Source organism: Echiichthys vipera, assembly GCF_963691815.1.
Source record: "Echiichthys vipera genome assembly, chromosome: 23".
NCBI lineage: Eukaryota > Metazoa > Chordata > Actinopteri > Perciformes > Trachinidae > Echiichthys > Echiichthys vipera.
The window spans coordinates 1,247,018-1,267,895 of NC_139848.1; the positions used below are offsets into that span (position 1 = coordinate 1,247,018).

General features: G+C 49.0%; 2 protein-coding genes across 2 annotated transcripts; one reads left to right on the top strand and one right to left on the bottom strand.

The window, feature by feature from the left end:
- Nucleotides 1-1,811: 1,811 nt before the first annotated feature.
- sumo1 (small ubiquitin like modifier 1) lies at nt 1,812-5,239 on the bottom strand. Its single transcript, XM_083937781.1, has 5 exons — nt 5,150-5,239; nt 4,741-4,815; nt 2,845-2,922; nt 2,192-2,263; nt 1,812-2,028 (listed from the first exon to the last, which is right to left on the bottom strand). Exons 1-5 carry the CDS (start codon nt 5,159-5,161, stop codon nt 1,960-1,962), a joined length of 306 nt encoding a protein of 101 aa, XP_083793907.1. The 5' UTR covers nt 5,162-5,239; the 3' UTR covers nt 1,812-1,959.
- Nucleotides 5,240-7,612: 2,373 nt separating this feature from the next.
- Nucleotides 7,613-20,168, top strand: map3k2 (mitogen-activated protein kinase kinase kinase 2). The gene is given in 18 exon segments (XM_083937767.1): nt 7,613-7,925; nt 10,249-10,321; nt 10,744-10,862; nt 11,167-11,207; nt 11,331-11,430; nt 12,625-12,738; nt 13,645-13,741; nt 13,844-13,974; nt 14,065-14,144; nt 14,339-14,403; nt 14,949-15,041; nt 15,147-15,380; nt 15,476-15,624; nt 15,722-15,853; nt 15,979-16,108; nt 16,200-16,377; nt 16,520-16,554; nt 16,557-20,168. Coding segments are annotated over 17 exon segments (1,935 nt in total). The 5' UTR covers nt 7,613-7,925; nt 10,249-10,266; the 3' UTR covers nt 16,739-20,168.
- The last annotated feature ends 710 nt before the right edge of the window (nt 20,169-20,878 follow it).

Consider the following 20,878-nt stretch of genomic DNA (forward strand, 5'->3'; position numbering starts at 1 on the left):
TATGCTCCTAGAGGACACTCTAACACACGTTTATGCTCAGTTCAGGTAAACTCTTCCATCATTAACTAGAATCACAGATGACGCAGGGAGGGAAAATTACACAATAACGAAGCACGGCAGCATTTTCTTAAATATTTTATTCAAAAAAAGCAGAAAAGCTCATCTCCAGAATTTCAAACCATCTGTATCAATGTTCCTCTAGTGCTGAACAGTCCCTTCACCTCCCGAGAGCAGGGTCGGGGCTCGGACGGCGGCCTCTCCCGTCTCGGGGCGCGGGTGGAGCAGAGGAAGGATGACGAGTTCTCCAGGAGGAGAGATTTTACCTCTGGGAGATGAGGACCACCCCACTGATGACCTGTGGGGACTGACTTCCTTTACCCGTGTGTCACGACCACGCCGTGGTGTGAAGCAGAGGATCAGAGTTTGGATCGCGTGCGCTGAAACCGACCCAGAGGTGCGGTTCGATCCTCGTCCGCTGCAGCCGTGACCCCGAGTTTGTGAGGAGTGAAAACACCCGACGTGCCTCTGCGTCGCCTGTGAGTTCACCCTTCAGAGGTGGAGCGCCTCAGCGTGCGGACATCTTTGTGTTCTTGTTCGTCTCGGGTCAAAGATGCCACAGTTTGGCGCCGCTCGTGGTTTTCACCTTCTTGAGGAACGTCACACAGCAGAGATTTTTACGTTTCACTCCAAAAAACCAAAGGAAAAGCGTTTAAAAACCCAGTTTCACACGTCAACGCTCGCTGATGTCGTTCTGACTCTTGTTTACTTGAACCAAACTGAAGAGGACAGAACAACCGGAGCCTAACGCACTGGAGAGCAAAGTATTTCAGGTATATATTTAGATATATCACAGAGTTAAGCCCTCAAATATAAATAAAGACGACACGGGCAATACGCATGGCATATCATTCAGACACTAATACCAACACAACATATACAAGTAAAGCACAACTATCATCTTTTTAAAGTGGGTTTGAACCTCGACGGTTTCACCATGAGAGCGGTTTTTCTAAACAGGCTGCAAATGGAAGGGATTCAAACCTGAACGTGAGGACTGAACCGCCTCACGGACAAACGACTGTGTTCTGTGAACGTCCTGTACAAAGGATTTAGGAGATGAAGACTGTTTCAACAGTTAAAGGAAACGTGCACCACAGCTTTGCTTCAGCCTCCTCACACCTGATCTCTAATCGTTTCCAAAACAGCATCAAGAGCAAACGCTCGACTCTCAGGGCGCCCTCCCACTGTCCCTCCGTCCCGTGCCCCGTGCTTTAGGGTCCTTGTCCCCCCCTCCAGGCCCGTTTGTACTCACACTACCTGGGCCTCGGAGAATGCTTCTTGCTGCCTATACGTCATCACGCCGTAACACGTCACACGCATTGATGACGTCATGGCGATGCGTGGCTTTGTTTACAAATCTTTACTAAAGCCCACCTCTCCCAAACGGGCCGTGGACGGCAAGCGTGCCGCTCCTAGACGTGGTACAGTTGCACTCACACTGGTCAAAGGAACCAGACTTTAGCCGTGACACGTGCTGGGGCACGGCACGGAGGCACAGTGGGAGTGCGCCCTTAGAGGTTTTTTTAATTATGTGGTCATTTGTTTGCAGGAAGTCGACACAAAGCTGCGGAGCAACTGGTTCAGGATGAACTGTTGCGTTAGCATCGTTAGCTTCTGCTGACAGGACAAAAACAACAACAGGATGTTCGTCAGTGTGAATTTGGATGAAATGCTTCTGCTCGGGTCAACGACATGAGCACCACTGCCCTCGAGACCCGGAGACCCTCCCCCCGCCCTCACCTCAGGCCGTCACCTCCCCCCCTCACACATGGAAGCCCTGATAAGAGTCCGTTTTGATCCAGATGGTTTGAAACCGAACAAAAAAACGTACATATACAAAATAAAATACAAAATAAGAAAGAATTATTTTTTTGTTTGTTTTTAAGAAATGCCGAAGGTTCAATCGTTCCGAAGTCCGCCGGTCTGTTCTTGATAAACCTCGATGACGTCCTCGTCCTCCATCCCCAGCTGAGGTGAGCGAGCGGCAGAGGAGACACGAGCGTCAGTCACACACACACACACACACACGTTTCTAACACTTTACAGCTGCAGAATCAAACGTTTGTCGTATGTTTTGCAAAGTAACTCAAACTGTTTCAGCACAAAGACAAAAGAGACGCTGGAGTTTTACCTCTTTGGGAGTTTGGTTGTCTGCGATTCTTTGTCCTTCGAACAGAAACCGTAGCGTTCCTGCTGGAACACCCTGCAACACACACACACACACACACACACACAGCATCTTAAATAACGAACTGACCTGGAATTTAACCAAACGTTTAAACCCCCCGTGACTCAAAATCCAGTTTATTATCATTATTACGATGACAGGCAAAGATAGGGATGGACTCAGATGCTCTTTTAAAGGGTAAATAACACCCTAAATAACTATTTCACCTATTCTGCAGCTATTATTATACACACACACACGTGTTCTCCAGGTCATGCAGCAACAAAAAAGCTTTGTTAAGCAGTGACAGGACGTGAAATACATCAACAGCTAACGTGCAGAGCTCCAGAGACTCCAAATCCAGTTTAAAGGGTTTAAAAAGTGAAGTCTGTGTTTGTGTTTCATGCTTCAAATCAAACTTCTGCGCGGTTATGTAGAAACAGTGTTTTTGTTTCATTGCTGCCATAGTTGGTACACAAAGAAACACTGTTGTTACTGAATTATGGATCTGTTTCCCGCCTCTCCGAACAACCTGTGGTGCTCCCAGAGTTGTGTATATTGGGATCCAGGTGTGAGCTCGTGTTCAGACGTGCGTGCACAAACGTAAAGTCCCGTACCTGTCTCTGGCTGTACGACTCCTTCAGCTTCTTCAGATGCGTCGTCATTTTAACCTTAAAGTGTATTTCGCTGCTGTCCTGTGGGGAGAGAGAGACGGTGGGGAGGAGGATGAGAGGCGGTGGGAACACGTGACGGCGCTCGTTTATGATGAATTCTGACCGAGAGGAGTCAGAAGAAAGCAAGACAAGTTAAAAACAACGGCTCAGATGAAAGCAAAGGTGCGATGGCTAACTGGACTTATGTCTTTCTCTCTTTTAGCGTGACTGAATCAGCACTTTACAGAAACTCAGCGTATCCAAAACGCTGCAGTCCTGACGAGAACAAAGGTTTGAGCGCAGCACTCCTGTTTTATCGGCTCCCAGTTCAACAAAGAACTGATTTTAAAAGACGTCTTATTGTTTCTAATGTTGTGACGGCTCCTGCTTACGTTGTTGACGTGCTCTCTAAATACACACCAGTGAGATCCCTTAGACCAGTGGGTCTCAGACTTTTTTCAGCCCAGTACCTCCTGACAACTCAAAACCAGTTTTGTTAGGGGTAAAAAATCCTTTATAAAGCCTTTAAAATATACAAAAACATTCTCTGCTGCTACGGTTCAACCATAAATCCTGAGTGCATTTGATGACAGCAGTTAAAACAGGGAACGCTAGATATGAAACGGGGAATTAGGATCCATGCATGAGTCAGATTTCTTTAGTCTCATGCACCCCTGCATAGTCCAAAGTACCCCCAGGGGAACATGTACCCCCATTTGAGAAAGGCTGCCTTAGACCAGGGGGGTCAAACTGATCCAGTAAAGAGTCGCTGTGGCTGCAGGTTTTCATTCATTCAGCAAGAACACACCTGACTGGAGTCACTCAATCACCTGAGTCGTCTTCACACAGTTGGTTTGTTTGGTCAGGTGTGTTTTTGATTGGTTGGAATGAAAACCTGCAGCCACAGCGACTCTTTACTGGATCACTTTGACACCCCTGCCTTAGATCATCGGGTAAAGAGCTCCTCACTCTACCCAGAATCAGCTCCAGATCAGCTCCTGGTGCTTTCAGCCACTGTGGTCCTCCTCTGGACTCTCTTCCACATGAACTACGCTCTGCTACGACAGCGTCTGCTTTTAAAAGTCAACTATAAACTTAGTTTGTCTCCCGAGCTTTTGGTTATGTTTAAAGAACGTGTTTTCATTTCTGTTTGTTTGCTTTAAGTTTTATCATCATTATTATTATTACTGCTATCTCCTTTTTAAATGATGATGATCTTTCTTGTATGATTGTATATTGTCCTTAATGTTTTGTTTTTATGTTTAATTATTTTTATCCTATTTAATGTTATACACAGTATCTTTGTTTTAATGTCTTGAAGCACATGAGTTCACGTTCGCCGTATGAAATGTGCTGCATAAATAAATTTGACTTATTGTTAAATGAACGTTGCTTTTTATCCCTTTATCTCCTCTCTACTGTCATCTGACTGTGTAATGTATCGTTTTGTGTCCTTTCATCTGTTGATTTGCCGTCTCTTCTTATTTTTTATATATATTTTGTAACGTATAAGGGAGCACGGGTGCAAATGAGCAGCTTTGCTATAACCTGGCATGTTTACAGACAGATGTGTAAATATAAGTGTTCATTCATGTGCACTTCATCTTAAAAATAAAGCATTATTATGATAAAGTTGAATAAACTTGGATCCAGATGCTCTTTTAAGGGGTTGTGACTCCTTTGTTTATGTTGTACAAGCTATTACACCTATTCTGCAGCTATTATAACACATAAACACGTGTTCTCCAGGTCATGCAACAACAAAACAGCTTTATTATCAAGTGACAGGACGTGAAATACATCAACAGCTACGGTGCAGAGCTCCAGAGAGCCCCCCGTGGACCCTGCACTCATACACACCTGCCCGATCACTTTTAACTTGATGTACTCTCCGTCCTTCTTGTCCCCTCCGTCCTGGCTGGATGGTTTTGTCTCCTGAAAACACACAAACAACAACAAACTTCAGCATCAGGGGGCCTGTGAGCGCCGCACAGGGTCCACACGGGCCCGGGGGGGAGGTGGAAGCACCCGGGTCCTCATAAAACCCGCCATAAACCCGGGTTACACTTGCTGTTTCACATCTAAACTCGTGCAAAACACCATAAAGCTCGCTGCACAGCTAAACAGCCCTGGGCCTGAAGCTACAAGCTAACAGTTAGCATGTTAGATAAGCAGGCGCGAGACAGAAGCCACACACACACTAACGTGTCTCTTTTCCTTTCCCGCCACATCTAAGAACCATAAAGAGTGTTTGGAGTGTGTTTCTCACCGTATCCGACATGTTTCCCCCTCTGTGTGAGCTCTTAAAGCGTCCTGACAATACGAGCAGCTAGCGTTAGCGTCCAGTCGCAGCGCTCCATCAACCGGAAATGACGTAAGAGGTCGTGCTTTTCAAAATAAGAATCTTTCCACAGTGAGACGCAGCTCTGTTGTGTTGCTGCCCCCAATGTTTTCACATCACATCCTTCTGTGCCATCCTGAGTCCTAGAGGACACTTTAGCACACGTTTATGCTCCTAGAGGACACTTTAGCACACGTTAATGCTCCTAGAGGACACTTTAGCACACGTTTATGCTCCTAGAGGACACTTTAGCACACGTTTAGGCTCCTAGAGGACACTTTAGCACACGTTTATGCTTCCAGAGGACACTTTAGCACACGTTTATGCTCCTAGAGGACACTTTAACACATGTTTATGCTCCTAGAGGACACTTTAGCACATGTTTATGCTCCTAGAGGACACTTTAGCACACGTTTATGCTCCTAGAGGACACTTTAACACATGTTTATGCTCCTAGAGGACACTTTAACACACGTTTAGGCTCCTAGAGGACACTTTAACACATGTTTATGCTCCTAGAGGACACTTTAACACATGTTTATGCTCCTAGAGGACACTTTAACACACGTTTATGCTTCCAGAGGACACTTTAACACACGTTTATGCTCCTAGAGGACACTTTAGCACACGTTTATGCTTCCAGAGGACACTTTAGCACACGTTTATGCTCCTAGAGGAGACTTTAGCACACGTTTATGCTCCTAGAGGACACTTTAGCACACGTTTATGCTCCTAGAGGACACTTTAACACACGTTTAGGCTCCTAGAGGACACTTTAACACACGTTTATGCTCCTAGAGGACACTTTAACACATGTTTATGCTCCTAGAGGACATTTTAACATACGTTTATGCTCCTAGAGGACACTTTAGCACACATTTATGCTCCCAGAGGACACTTTAGCACACATTTATGCTCCTAGAGGACACTTTAGCACACGTTTATGCTCCTAGAGGACACTTTAGCACACGTTTATGCTCCTAGAAGACACTTTAACACACGTTTATGCTCCTAGAGGCCACTTTAACACATGTTTATGCTCCTAGAGGACACTTTTGCACATGTTTATGCTCCTAGAGGACACTTTAGTACACGTTTATGCTCCTAGAGGACACTTTAGCACAGGTTTATGCTCCTAGAGGACACTTTAGCACACGTTTATGCTCCTAGAGGACACTTTAACACACGTTTATGCTCCTAGAGGACACTTTAACACACGTTTATGCTCCGAGAGAACACTTTAGCACAGGTTTATGCTCCTAGAGGACACTTTAACACACGTTTATGCTCCTATAGGACACTTTAGCACAGGTTTATGCTCCTAGAGGACACTTTAGCACACGTTTATGCTCCTAGAGGACACTTTAACACACGTTTATGCTCCTAGAGGACACTTTAACACACGTTTATGCTCCGAGAGAACACTTTAGCACAGGTTTATGCTCCTAGAGGACACTTTAACACACGTTTATGCTCCTATAGGACACTTTAGCACAGGTTTATGCTCCTAGAGGACACTTTAGCACAGGTTTATGCTCCTAGAGGACACTTTAACACACATTTATGCTCCTAGAGGACACTTTAACACACGTTTATGCTCCGAGAGAACACTTTAGCACACGTTTATGCTCCTAGAGGACACTTTAACACACGGTTTATGCTCCTATAGGACACTTTAGCACAGGTTTATGCTCCTAGAGGACACTTTAGCACAGGTTTATGCTCCTAGAGGACACTTTAGCACATGTTCAGGTTTTGTTGTTGAGTTTAAATATTTAATCAGCCTCTCTGGAGATTAAATACAGAGGAAATAACCAAAGATTATAGCCAAACTACTTCTGATGTGTCGTTTCTTGCCGTTTGAAGGATTGTGACGTTGCTATTTTATTCTATTTTACTACTAAATATATATATTGTGTGTTTGGCTTGTCTTTTATTGAAGGCAGATATTAAAACAAAAGAATAACCTGATCTAAAATCCTTATTATGATTTTGTTTTGGTGCAGAATTTAATTATTTAACTCTGTCATAGTGAATAAAACATGACCACCAACAGTTTAGTGTGTGTTTCCAGATCTTGAATGGAAATAAATGTTTCCCTTGGTAAAAAATAATAAATAATAAATAAATAAAGACATGTCTCTGACGTCACAGCTTGTGTTTTTGTTGGATTCGACCAACCAGGTTGTGGAGGGTGGAGGGGGGTTAAAAAATCAAGTTTATTAAGGTTATAAAGTTACATTTCCGGTTAAAAACTCTCATAATAAAACACGGAATTTGTTTCTGTGTTTTCCCCCCTACCAGTGAAACTTGGTGCTTTTATTTTGTAAACAGAATCCCTTCACTTCCGGTCGCCATTTGCAGCTTGACGCAACCAGGGGCAACAGCGAGCGGAGCTGCCGTCAACCGGGCTGGAAAGTGCAACAAAATGAAAGCTGCGGGTTAGCTGCTGTGTTACCGCACACACACGGACACACACGGTCGGACACACCGTGACCCCGCCGCTCACCGCGCCCGGTAACTCCCGGTAAAGGACTAAACGGACAGCCGTCGGGCCTCGTCGTCGTGGCCCAGCGGGACTCGAGTGAAGTTGGGAGCGGACTGCCAAACTTCTGCTTCCTCCAGCGGCCTCTCCGCAGGGCCCGGGGCTCCTGTCACCGGCCCTGTGGATGAGGACGTGAACGCGGATCCAACCGAGCTCCAGGTGAGGGGGTAACGCCGGTAAACACCTCGCATTTGTCCGTTTAATTGCTGCTTTTTACGGCCGTGCAGTGCGGGAGAGAACGGCTATGCGGCTAGTTAGCTTAGCTTAGCTTGACAACTTCCCTGTATAAGGAACTCTCAGCTAGCATTAGCCACTTAGCCTCTCCCATCAGCTAAATAGGTGCAGTTTATTGTGTGTTATGATCATATTTAAGCACATTAAATCATTTATTAAGCACATTTCGTCGTGGACAGTAAAATAAAATGAGCTAGCAAAAGTTGTTAGTCAGTTTTAGCATGCTAGGCTACTCAGCTAACGCTAGCAAGTTATTTTTTAACTTATTTTGATTGATAAACAGTTTCAGTTTCAGGGTTTTACTCACTTTAAAAAGCTTTAATTACCACAGCAGGGGCTTTATTGTCCTGTGGGGATGCTGCTGTACTCTTACTGTGTTCTATTATCTGTCATTTTTATCATTTTTAGTGAAATTATGTCTTTTATAGCAGTAGTTTGTGTCATTTTCCCCATTTTTGTCAGATTTCTGAGACAACATCAGGGACAGTTTTGGTTCAAAGGTGTAAAAAACCTCCAGAACATGAACAGGATTAATATTCAACATTAGTTTGATATTCAGAATAAAAACTATTTTGCATTTAAACCATTTTATTGAATTAAGTCAAACCACTTCTGAAACATAAAGACTAATATTCATCATGAATCACATGTTTGTTTTTGAATAATATATATTTTATGATTAAAAACTAATATTCCTCAATATTCCTCATGTTTTGAATAATATATTTTAAATGTTTTTTAGGATAAAAAACTAATATTCTTCATGTATTAGAAGGTTTGTTATTGAATAATATACATTAAAGGAATTTTTAAGGATTTTTAAAATTATTTTTTAATGATGTTTTAATCTATTTCTAAATCTATTCTGCTTCCAGATGCAAAATGACTGAACACAGATGCAAAATGACTAAAAACAGATGCAAAATGACTGAAAACAGAAGCAAAATGACTAAAAATAGATGCAAAATGACTAAAAACAGATGCAAAATGACTAAAAATAGATGCAAAATGACTAAAAACAGATGCAAAATGACTAAAAACAGATGCAAAATGTCTAAAAACAGATGCAAAATGAGTAAAAACAGATGCAAAATGAGTAAAAACAGAAGCAAAATGAGTAAAAACAGAAGCAAAATGACTGAAAACAGATGCTAAATGACAAAAACAGATGCTAAATGACTAAAAACAGAAGCAAAATGAGTAAAAACAGAAGCAAAATGACTGAAAACAGATGCAAAATGACTGAAAACAGAAGCAAAATGACTGAAAACAGATGCAAAATGACTAAAAACAGATGCAAAATGACTAAAAACAGATGCAAAATGAGTAAAACTAAAACATTATTTGTGTAAACAGCAGCGTGGACTTGTCTCTGTCTCTGACACAGTTTGGTGTAACACCGACCGTTGTAACGTCGTAAAGATAAGATCCACTGCACGGCTCTTTATCAGACGCAGTTTTAGCTCCTCCCAGCTCCTCAATCAGCCACCGAACGTCACATTTATCAGGAAATGACCTGAAAATATCTTACTATTCATATCTTTGTACTAAATTAAGTAAGTAATTAAAGTTACTGTGGGATTTAAGAAGAAGAAGAATTCATTCAATTCATTCAGACACACACACACACACACACACACACACACGCACACGCACACGCACACGCACGCACACACAGACACAGACAGGACCTATACACATGCAGTTAATGGAGAGATGTCAGAGTGAGGGGGCTGCCAGTGGCTCTGCAGTTGGGGATTCGGTGCCTTGCTCAACAGCACCTGGGCCCAGGAACCATGAAACCATGCGATTGGTGTGAAGCGTAATTCGTTTAATCATGTTTAATAAACGACTGGGCGGTGGGCTCCGGCTCTGGTCCCGGTGGGCTCCGGCTCTGGTCCCGGTGGGCTCCGGCTCTGGTCCCGGTCTGCCCAGGCCCTGGTCCCGGTCTGCCCAGGCCCTGGTCCCGGTCTGCCCAGGCCCTGGTCCCGGTCTGCCCAGGCCCTGGTCCCGGTCTGCCCAGGCTCTGGTCCCGGCCCTGGTCCCGGTCGGCCCCGGTGGGCCCTGGCTCTGTTCCCGGTGGGCTCCGGCCCTGGTCCCGGTCGGCCCCGGTGGGCCCTGGCTCTGTTCCCGGTGGGCTCCGGCCCTGGTCCCGGTCGGCCCCGGCCCTGGTCCCGGTCTGCCCCGGCTCTGGTCCCGGTCAGCCCAGGCTGCGTGTCAGGACTAACGCTCCCCTCTTGTGTTGCAGGAGACAGGAACCCCTTTGATGGGAGAATCCTCTTTCCTGGCCTCCCGGGTCAATCGCCGTGCCATGATGATGGGTACGTGTGTGTGTGTCTGTGTGTGTGTGTGTGTGTGTGTGTGTCTCTGTGTGTGTGTCTCTGTGTGTGTGTGTGTCTGTGTGTGTGTGTGTGTGTGTGTGTGTGTGTGTGTGTGTGTGTGTGTGTGTGTGTCTCTGTGTGTGTGTGTGTGTGTGTGTGTGTGTCTGTGTGTGTGTGTGTGATAGCGTTGCTGTTTGGTGTCAGCTTTTGTCAAACCTACAACCTCTAATTCTTCTTCCTCTCCTCCTCTCCTTCCCTCTCCTCTCCTCCTCCTCCCCTCCCCCTCTCCTCCTCCTCTCCTCCTCCTCCTCTTCCTCCTCCTCCCCCTCTCCTCCTCTTCTCCTCCTCCTCTCCTCCCCCTCTCCTCCTCCTCTCCTCCTCCTCTCCTCCTCTTTAATAACCTGTATCTCGTGGACCCTCAGATGAGCAGGAGGCGCTGAACTCGATCATGCAGGACTTGGCTGAACTGCACCGCTCCAGCCGTCCGGCCATGTTCCTGTCGGACCTGGGCAAACCCAAAGCCTCCTCGCCCCAGAACCAGGTGTGTGTGTGTGTGTGTGTGTGTGTGTGTGTGTGCGCGTGTGTGTGTGTGTGTGTGTGTGTGTGTGTGTGTGTGTGTGTGTGTGTGTGTGTGTGTGTGTGTGTGTGTGTGTGTGTGTGTGTGTGTGTGTGTGTGTGTGTGTGTGTGTGTGTGTGTGTGTGTGTGTGTGTGTGTGTGTGTGTGTGTGTGTGTGTGTGTGTGTGTGTGTGTGTGTGTGTGTGTGTGTGTGTGTGTGTGTGTGTGTGTGTGTGTGTGTGTGTGTGTGTGTGTGTGAACTAAATGTGTCGCTGTGTCTTTCCAACAGAACGACGTGCGGGTGAAGTTTGAGTTCAAAGGGGAGAAGAGGTGAGGCTCGTTCACCACGTTAATGTCGACCTGCATCTGTGACCTCCTGACCTCCGACCTCTGACCTCTGACCTCTCTTCTTCTTCTTCTTCTTCTTCTCCTTCTTCTCCTCCTCCTCCGTAGGATCCTGCAGTTCCCCCGCCCCGTGGAGCTGGACGAGCTGAAGGCCAAAGCTAAAGTGGCCTTCGGTCAAACGATGGATCTTCACTACACCAACAACGAGGTGAGAAGCTCCTCCTCCTCCTCCTCTTCTTCTTCTCCCTCCTCCTCTTCTTCCTCCTCTTTTTCTTCCTCCTCCTATCCCTTCTTCTATCTCCTCCTCCTCTTCTTCCTCTCCTCCTCCTCCTCTCCTCTCCTCCTCCTCCTCCTCCTCCTCCTGACAGACTTGTTGTCCTGTCTTCCTGCAGCTGGTGATCCCTCTGACCACTCAGGACGACCTTCTCCTCCTCCTCCTCCTCTCCTCTTCTTCCTCTCCTCCTCCTCCTCCTCCTCCTCTCCTCTTCTTCCTCTCCTCCTCCTCCTCCTCCTGACAGACTTGGTGTCATGTCTTCCTGCAGCTGGTGATCCCTCTGACCACTCAGGACGACCTCCTCCTCCTCCTCCTCTCCTCCTCTCCTCCTCCTCTCCTCCTCCTCTCCTCCTCCTCCTCCTCTCCTTCTCCTCCTCCTCCTCCTCCTCCTGACAGACTTGTTGTCTTGTCTTCCTGCAGCTGGTGATCCCTCTGACCACTTAGGACGACCCTCTCCTCTTCTTCCTCTCCTCCTCCTCTTCTTCCTCTCCTCCTCCTCCTCTCTTCGTCTCCTCCTCTCCTCCTCCTCCTCCTCCTCCTCCTCCTCCTCTCTTCCTCTCCTCCTCCTCCTCCTCCTCCTCCTCCTCCTCCTCCTCCTCCTCCTCTTCTTCCTCTCCTCCTCCTCCTCTCCTCCTCCTCCTCCTCTCTTCGTCTCCTCCTCTCCTCCTCCTCCTCCTCTTCCTCTCCTCCTCCTCCTCTCCTCCTCCTCCTCCTCCTCTCTTCCTCTCCTCCTCCTCCTCTCCTCCTCCTCCTCCTCTCTTCCTCTCCTCCTCCTCCTCCTCCTCCTCCTGATAGACCTGTTGTCTTGTCTTCCTGCAGCTGGTGATCCCTCTGACCACTCAGGACGACCTTCTCCTCCTCTCCTCCTCCTCTCTTCGTCTCCTCCTCTCCTCCTCCTCCTCCTCCTCCTCCTCCTCCTCCTCCTCCTCCTCCTCCTGATAGACCTGTTGTCTTGTCTTCCTGCAGCTGGTGATCCCTCTGACCACTCAGGACGACCTTCTCTTCCTCCTCTCTTCGTCTCCTCCTCTCCTCCTCCTCCTCCTCCTCCTCCTCCTCCTCCTCCTCCTCCTCCTCCTCCTCCTCTTCCTCCTCCTCTCCTGACAGACTTGTTGTCTTGTCTTCCTGCAGCTGGTGATCCCTCTGACCACTCAGGACGACCTGGACAAGGCTGTGGAGCTTCTGGACCGCAGCGTTCACATGAAGAGCCTGAAGATCCTCCTGGTTCTCCAGATCTCCTCTCAGGTGAGCAGCGCCCCCTTTACCTGTCCACCTGCTCGTTAATGCGGATCCCTAATCAGCCAATCACATTCAGGTGTGTAGACGTGGTGAAGAGGACGTGCTGCAGGTCAAAGCAGCATCAGAACGGGGAAGAAAGGTGATCTGCGTGACCTTGAACGTGGTGTGGTTGTTGCTCTGCTCTACTGGGATTTTCACGCACAACCATCTCTGGTTTACAGAGAACGCTCCGGAGGAGGAGGAGGAGGAGGAGGAGGAGGAGGAGGAGGAGGAGGAGGAGGAGGAGGAGGAGGAGGAGGAGGAGGAGGAGGAGGAGGAGGAGGAGGAGGAGGAGGAGGAGGGCCAGACTGGTTGGAGCTCCTCTTCTTCTTCTTCCTCTCTTCCTCCTCCTCCCATTCTTCTTCTTCTTCCTCTCTTCCTCCTCCTCCCATTCTTCTTCTTCCTCTCCTCCTCCCCCTCCTCCTCTTCTTCTACTTTCTCCACTCCTCGTTCTCCTCCTCCTCTTCTTCCTGTCCTCCTCCTCCTTCTTCCTCCTCTTCTTCTTCTTCTTCTTCCCTTTCCTCCTCTTCTTCCTCTCCTCCTCCTCCCTCTTTCTCTTCCTCTTCCTCTTCCTCCTCTTCTTCCTCTTCCTCCTCCCTCTTCCTCCTCCTTTTCCTCCTCCTTTTCCTCCTCCTTTTCCTCCTCCTTTTCCTCCTCCTCTTGCTCCTCCTCTTCCTCTCTTCCTCCTCCTCAGCTCGACAAAATGCCCAGCATTAAGTGTAACAAAAACTCCTGCTGGACTTTCAAAATAAAACACATAATAACGTTGGCTGCAGTCCAAAGTTTGACAGGAATTTAACCATAAAAGCAGAGTCATCATTTAAACCGTTCCATTAGTGACGTCTCCTGACTTCTTTTCCTCTGTTTCTCCAGAACTCTTCCTCCAACATGGACCTCCTGCCGTCCCACGAGGAGCTGGACAACACGGGCTTCAGGGTCGCAGACAACAAGAGTATGCTGGCTTTGATAGGTGAGCACTGTCTCATGGTCAGACTCATTTTGCCCCATAGAGAAGGTAAAACATGAAGCCAGTTCATTATAAACGGAACTACTTCTGTTTCACCCGCCCCAGGCTCCCACTCCACGGACCGCAGCTCCCCTCCGCCCGGATACATCCCTGACGCGCTGCAGCAGGTGGCGAGGAACGGCTCCTTCACCAGCATCAACAGCGAGGGGGAGTTCATCCCTGAGAGCATGGACCAGGTACCGTCCCTCAGCTGTGGTTCAGTGTGTAGGTGCACGGACGGAGAGGATGTGATGATTCATGTCTCGGGGTTTCTGTCTGTTCTTCAGATGCTGGACCCGCTGTCCATGAGCAGTCCGGAAAACTCCGCGTCGGGAAGTTGCCCCTCTTTAGACAGCCCACTGGACAGGTCAGGGCCGCCATGCTTGATCCACGCAGCAAATAAACTTAAGTTGGGTCTGATCCCAGGCCCCTATTTGTGTTTCTGATGGAGTGTGAAGTGTTGTTTAATATCACATGTCTGCAGATCAGATAAAGCTCTTGGATGCACACGAGTAAACTCAAGTCATCTCTTTCTTCTTCTTCTGTTTTCACGCTGTGCAGCGACTACCCGAAGTCCAGGATGCCCCGAGCGCAGAGCTACCCAGACAACCACCAGGACTTTCCAGGTGAGTGTTTGAGTGTCATTCATCTTCAGCCTCTTGTCGGGCGTGAGGCGGGGTCCACCCTGGACAGGACGCCAGTCTATCACAGGACACATAGAGACGAACAGAGACAGACAACCATTCACACCTACGGGTGATTTAGAGTCATCAATGAACCGAACACCTGCACGTCTTTGGACTGTGGGAGGAAACCGGAGAACCCGGAGAAAACCCACGCAGACACGGGGACAACATGCACACTCCACACAGAAGGGCCCCAGCAGGGATTCAAACCAGGAACCCTCTCACTGTGAGGCGACAGTGCTACGACAGTTTCAATACAAAGATAGGAAAGGGTCAGAGTACCAATAAGCATAAAAACATAAATAATGACCTGTTGATGGAGGTTTCAGATTAGCATCCCTGAAACAAAGGTCGTTCCATTCGTGACGTTTGGGACGATGGTGGAACAAAAGTCCAATGCTGAGCGTTCTGTCAGCTGCTGCTGGACGTCCTTTCATCATAAATCGTACGTGTGCGTTCCTTATCGCGCTCCTCTTTGTCTCCAGAGTACGACATCCCCGTGTTTGAGAAGTCGGGGAAAGGCGGGACGTACCCTCGGCGATACGGCATTCCCTTCGGCCTTCAGGACTACAGCGATGGTGGGTGCTTTCTGTTTTTTGACGCCCCACAAGTTCAAATAACCGCCACTGTTTCATATCCCTGACTCTCCGTGCTCCTCCTCCTCCTCTTCCTCTGCTCGGCAGGGAGGAAGACGTTCCCTCGGGCTCGGCGGACGCAGGTTCACGGCTTCCGCTCGCCGGTTAACTTCAGCCCCACTGAGCAGTCGCCCAGCACCAGCAGCGGCAGCAGCGTCTTCACGCCCGATCTGGAGGAGGCCCCCGGGCCCGCGAGGAGGCCGCGGAGGGGCAGCGACATCGAACCCAACCCAACTCCAGCGCCAACCCTGTCTGTGATGGACATCAGCCCGCCCAGCCGCTGTGAGCTCATTCGTCCCTACAGCAGCTGCACAAAGCGGTGTCTTCCTCTGTGGTTTGGTTGTGTCTCACGCTTTTCCTCATGTGTTCATGTTCAGCTCCACGCGCCCCAACAAACTGGCGGCTGGGAAAGCTCCTGGGTCAGGGCGCCTTCGGACGGGTTTTCCTTTGTTACGACGCCGACACGGGGCGGGAGCTGGCGGTCAAACAGGTCCAGTTTGACCCAGAGAGCCCGGAGACCAGCAAGGTGAGAGTCCGATGTGTGGTTTATCAGATGGTGCGCCTGTTTGTGTCACAGCTCGACAGGAGAAGATGATTGTTGCGTGTTTTCCCCGGTCATTCAGGAGGTGAGCGCGTTAGAGTGTGAAATCCAGCTCCTGAAGAATCTGTGCAACGAGCGGATCGTCCAGTACTACGGCTGTCTGCGGGACACGATGGAGCGCACGCTCTCCATCTTCATGGAGTACATGCCAGGCGTGAGTGCTCGCCCACTGCCACAGACACGCACAGTAACGTTAGTAAAAGTAAAAAACAGCCGGATGAGGAAGTATTATATTTGTTTTCACACACATGTACACGTCTGTCATGTCGTGGTCCTTAGGGCTCCATTAAGGACCAGCTGAAGTCGTACGGAGCTCTGACGGAAAACGTGACGCGGCGCTACACCCGTCAGATCCTGGAGGGCGTGTCCTACCTGCACAGCAACATGATTGTCCACAGAGACATCAAAGGTGAGTGGATGTTTGTCTGAATCAGCAGCTCCTGGGGGGGGGGGACACGGGGGCCACAGCAGCTGAGTGACTCTTTCTCCTCCGTGTTCAGGCGCCAACATCCTGCGTGACTCGGTGGGAAACGTGAAGCTGGGGGACTTCGGGGCCAGCCGGCGGCTGCAGACCATCTGCCTGTCAGGGACGGGCATCATGTCGGTGACTGGGACCCCTTACTGGATGAGCCCAGAGGTGATCAGCGGAGAGGGCTACGGCAGGAAGGCCGACATCTGGTGAGGTCACACTCTGGTGTTTCACTTCCCTCATCCGAACGCCCTGTGATTGGCCGAAGTGTCCGTCTCAGGCCTGAAACAGCCAATCAGAGGAGCAGAAGTCTCGTTCTCTGGTCTCACGTTTGTCTCCGTTTCCCTGCAGGAGCGTCGGCTGCACCGTCGTGGAGATGCTGACCCAGCGCCCCCGTGGGCTGAGTTTGAGGCCATGGCGGCCATCTTTAAGATTGCCACCCAGCCCACCAACCCCGTGCTGCCCGCCCACGTGTCGGACCACTGCCGGGAGTTCCTCAGGCGGATCTTTGTGGAGACGAAGCAGCGGCCGTCTGCTGATGAGCTACTGAGGCACATCTTTGTACATTAACCCTTGGACCTTTACCCGCCCGCAGCGCTCGCCCTCTGAACCGCCAGATACGGCCTTATGTGATGGGGCGCCCCTGCCTCTGAGCCCGCCCCCTCCACCTCCACCTCCACGCTGAAACCGTTTTGGACCAGGAGGAAGTGAGTGGGAGAAGGGGTGTGTCTGCGGTGGGGCGGGGGCGGCGTGCACCGGCTCCTCCCGTCTCTGTTTGTATGAGACCGCCATAATATTATTTTTTCTCCACACGTTGCACCTTAATTCTCCAACCAGGAGGGGCGGAGCACTTCCTCCCGGCTCCTCTTCATGTTTGTACCGTTTCGGAGTGGAATGGCGTCGCCGTCGTGGACCTACAGGAGGCCCTGCCCCCCCCCCCCCCCCCCCCCCCCCCCCCTCTCGCTGACCCGACCCAGAATGTAGTCTCCTGCCAGAACCCAGAGGGATGGCGAAGACCTGGGCGCGCTGCTATCAACGAAACAAACCCCAGATGCAGAGAACACACTCCCGCCTCACCTCGTCCCTCCTCCTCTTCCTCGCTTCGTCTCTCTGCTTCACCGTCTGTAACCTTCCTCCTTCATCTCGCCTTCGTGTGCCTTTTCTGTTTTCTAAACGCAGTGTCGGAGCGATAACCTCCGTTCTTCTTCTTCTTCTTAGCCGCAGTGTTTTCTCAGCGTTGTTTTGCCTCCCGGATAAACTGCCTTCACACCGTTCGCCCGATCCAGCTGACCTCAGTTCAGCCGTTAATGTCCGTTTCTGCCTTTTGTCTGTAACGGGGAGCGGCGAGCATCCCGGTCCCGCCTGCTCTGCCTGCCTGGTAACCAAATATCCCTCAGACGCTCGGTGTGAAACACGTGCCGTGCTGGTTTCAGGTGCTCCTGCTTCGGTCTTTAGAGACGGCAACAACGCGCCGCTCTCTCTGCTTCTCCACGCGTCCACGCGACAGATCACAGTTCAGCTTTGAGGTAGTCAGTTGTAGTAGTAGTTGCAGCAACGACTACCGTCACTTGTCCCCGAGTGGCTGCCGTAGTTGTGTTCTCCGCACCAGCTGCACGAGGCTCTTGCCGCTCTGCGAGGTGATGACCCTTAGGCCCGGCTTGCGTCTGTTGACCACTCGTCGATCCATTGGTTAGTTGTGAACAGTGCGGAGTTGTGATGTCAGAGGGTTAAATGTGAATGTTTCCTGGTTTCTTTCCTCCTCTTTGACGGTAAAGCCATTATCTTTGACACACTTGAGGAAGTCCTCTTGGGCTTTGGAAACACTGATCCACGTTTTTCACCACTTTGAGACCAAACAACGGAGGAAACGAGCCGCAGATGAATCGACCCGACCCTCTTTAGATGCATCAGCTCAGTTATTCTGCTGATCAGGAACCATCTGCTCAAAACAACACAAACCAGGCCGAGAACGCCGTCGTTCCCTGAGCTTTTGTGTGATTCTGCCTCAACGACTCGTGATCACCTGCAGCAGGAGAGGGGGCGAGAAGCTCACAGCTGATTGGCCGGAGGTGCGGCTGTATGACGCTGCGTCCCGGACACTCGTGCGGTTTCACGAGCAGCTCCGTGTCTTTCCCTTCGCTCGGCACCGGCTCCCTGTGCGTCCCGTGTCGTTTGAGTTCGGGTCGCCCAGCTTCGATCATTTCACCCCGATAAGATGCTAACTCGTCACTTTAGGCAAACCACAAACACTCCGTTCCAAGCGTGTCGGCTCCCGTTGGCGGTGCCGAGCTCCTGTAACATCTGTCCGCTCAGTGCAACTCGCTGTTCACATGGCCGGCTCCATAACTATGCACCAGTGTCGAGTCCACGCACTGGTCCTCTGCTCACCGCGCGTCTCTGACAGTTACCACACACACTCCCCTGGTTCATGCTGGACGCTTTAACGTGATCACGCACACCTCCGAGAGCGGTTCGATGCTAATCCCACAGAATAATAATAATAATAATAATAATAATAAATAATAATCTGCTGCTGCAGCTTTAATCAGAGTGATAAGAGGATTTAAAGAGACGGTATCTGAAGCTCTTCTCCTGCATGTGTTCAGCTCAAATGTGACGTTTCTGTCGGTTAAAGGTGCAATCAGTAACATTTAACCGGCACAGCCTTTATTAGCTGTAATAACATATTGTAGAGTTGAACAGTACGATGCAGAGGTCTGGGTTTTGGTACGTTTTTGCTACTCGCTAACAGTTTACGTCTATGATAATTTTGCAAACAGTACAAACAAGTTTCCTGGTACGAAGTCACTGAAATAGAGCGACGGTCATCTGGATAAAGTCTCCTTTTGTTGTTGTAGTTCCCCGCAGCGACCACCAGGGGGCGGTGAGGGGCCGTGTGTTACTGATTGCATCTTTTTAAAGCAGGAGGGGAAACGCTTCCTTGACCTCCGCTCCTTCAATCTCCCGTGAGTTGCTCTGCGCGGACGGATCCACACAGGCTGTGGCGTCTGAAACGCCTCCCCCGTCACTCCGTTTATGCATTTCCCAGAAAGCGCACGTGTCCAAAGGAAGCTGCAGGAGAGACGTCAGTGGTTGTATTGGGTTTGAGGCGGTGGCATCAAACCGCCAGCACTGGTTAACCCTCGATACGCGCGGCTGTTATGCACTATCCTCGCCCCACTGTTGCTTTCCCACGGTTCCTCATCGGCTGCCACTCGTTCAGCCTCCTTTTCTTTGCACATTTAAAGACTATTTTTTATTTTTACACAAGTGTGAATGCGAGCAGATGTTTATTTGTGTGCGTAAGTGTAAGTGTGTGTGTGTGTGTGTGTGTGTGTGAAGACTCGGTGCAGGAACGTAATGTGTCTTTTTTTGTAACCGCCTCTTTCACCTCCGCGGATAAACTCCTCGGTGCAAGTATTCGTCACCTGCGAAACGCCAAGACACCTGTAGTTCTCTCGCTGCCACTCCTTGGTGTGTGTGCGTGTGTGTGTACGTGTGTGTGAGCGCGTTTGATTGTGTGTGTGTGTGTTTGTAAACGTGCATTTACTGCAATTTGTGCTCTTTGCGCCCAGAATGCCTCGAGCATTGTGACTGTAAGAGGGGAGAAGATTGAACTAATAATGAAATGATGAAAAACACAAATGTACAAATGTAAAAAATGAAAGTGTACCTTTTTAAAAGAAGCAAAGTCTACGTATCCCCCACACGTCTGGTCTCTGTGTATCGTAAAAGAAGCCATGTTTATAATTCTGATTGGTTTGTGACCAATACGCCTGTTTATATCAGATCTGTATATCAGTGGTACGCATAATTTTTTAATATATATTTTTTATTTGACTTTTTTTTTTAAATGGGAGATTTTATGCATGGTTGGGTCCTGAGAGACACAGCGGTGCCGTCGAATGGTTGCTGTTTTCTGGCAAAATTCTGGAGTATTGCGACAGCTCTGTGTTCATAATTACGATTATGACGATGGAAAAACAATAAAAAGATATTTATTTCACTTTTCTGTCAGCGTCTTTTGGTTTCAGGCAAAGATTTCTGCTCAAATAATGTTATATTCTATTTTATGCACCAATGGTTTGTTCTTTGCTTCGCTTTTACGCTGTTGTCAATACGTTTTAGCGCCCTCTAGCGGCCGTGGTCGTGAACTCCAGCTGCGTTCAAATCACGTTAGACATCATTGTTCAAAATAAAACTTTACTGACACTTTTAAAACACGATTTACCTGTTCTCACATGAACAAAAGCAGGGGAACGTTCGTTTCAGGATAAAAAGGGCTTTTGTTAGCGTCGGCTAGCCAGGTTAGCTAACTACAGTGGCCCTGACAGGTCAACGCACATGCTAACGCTAATACTGTAAGCTAATCAGGAAACTCTTCTAATGTCGTCTCTGGTGATTATGTCACGTAAATATTAGTACAATTAACGGTTGAATTTGTAGAACGATCAGAACAGCTCCATCTAGAGTCTCCAGATCGTCGACTCAACAACAAAAAAGAAGTCCAGCAGTGGGGTTGCCAGGTTGGTCAGACCCGGCCCAGTAGCTCCAGGAGACCGGAGTCTGTTTGAGCCTGTTTGAACCCGTCCCCTCCAGAAAACCACAGCATCAAAACAAGGATTAGAGGAGTTTGACTGACAGTTAGCGTTAGCGTTAGCTGTTAGCGTTAGCCGTTCCAGCTAAGTAAACATTAAAGCTAGCTTAGCA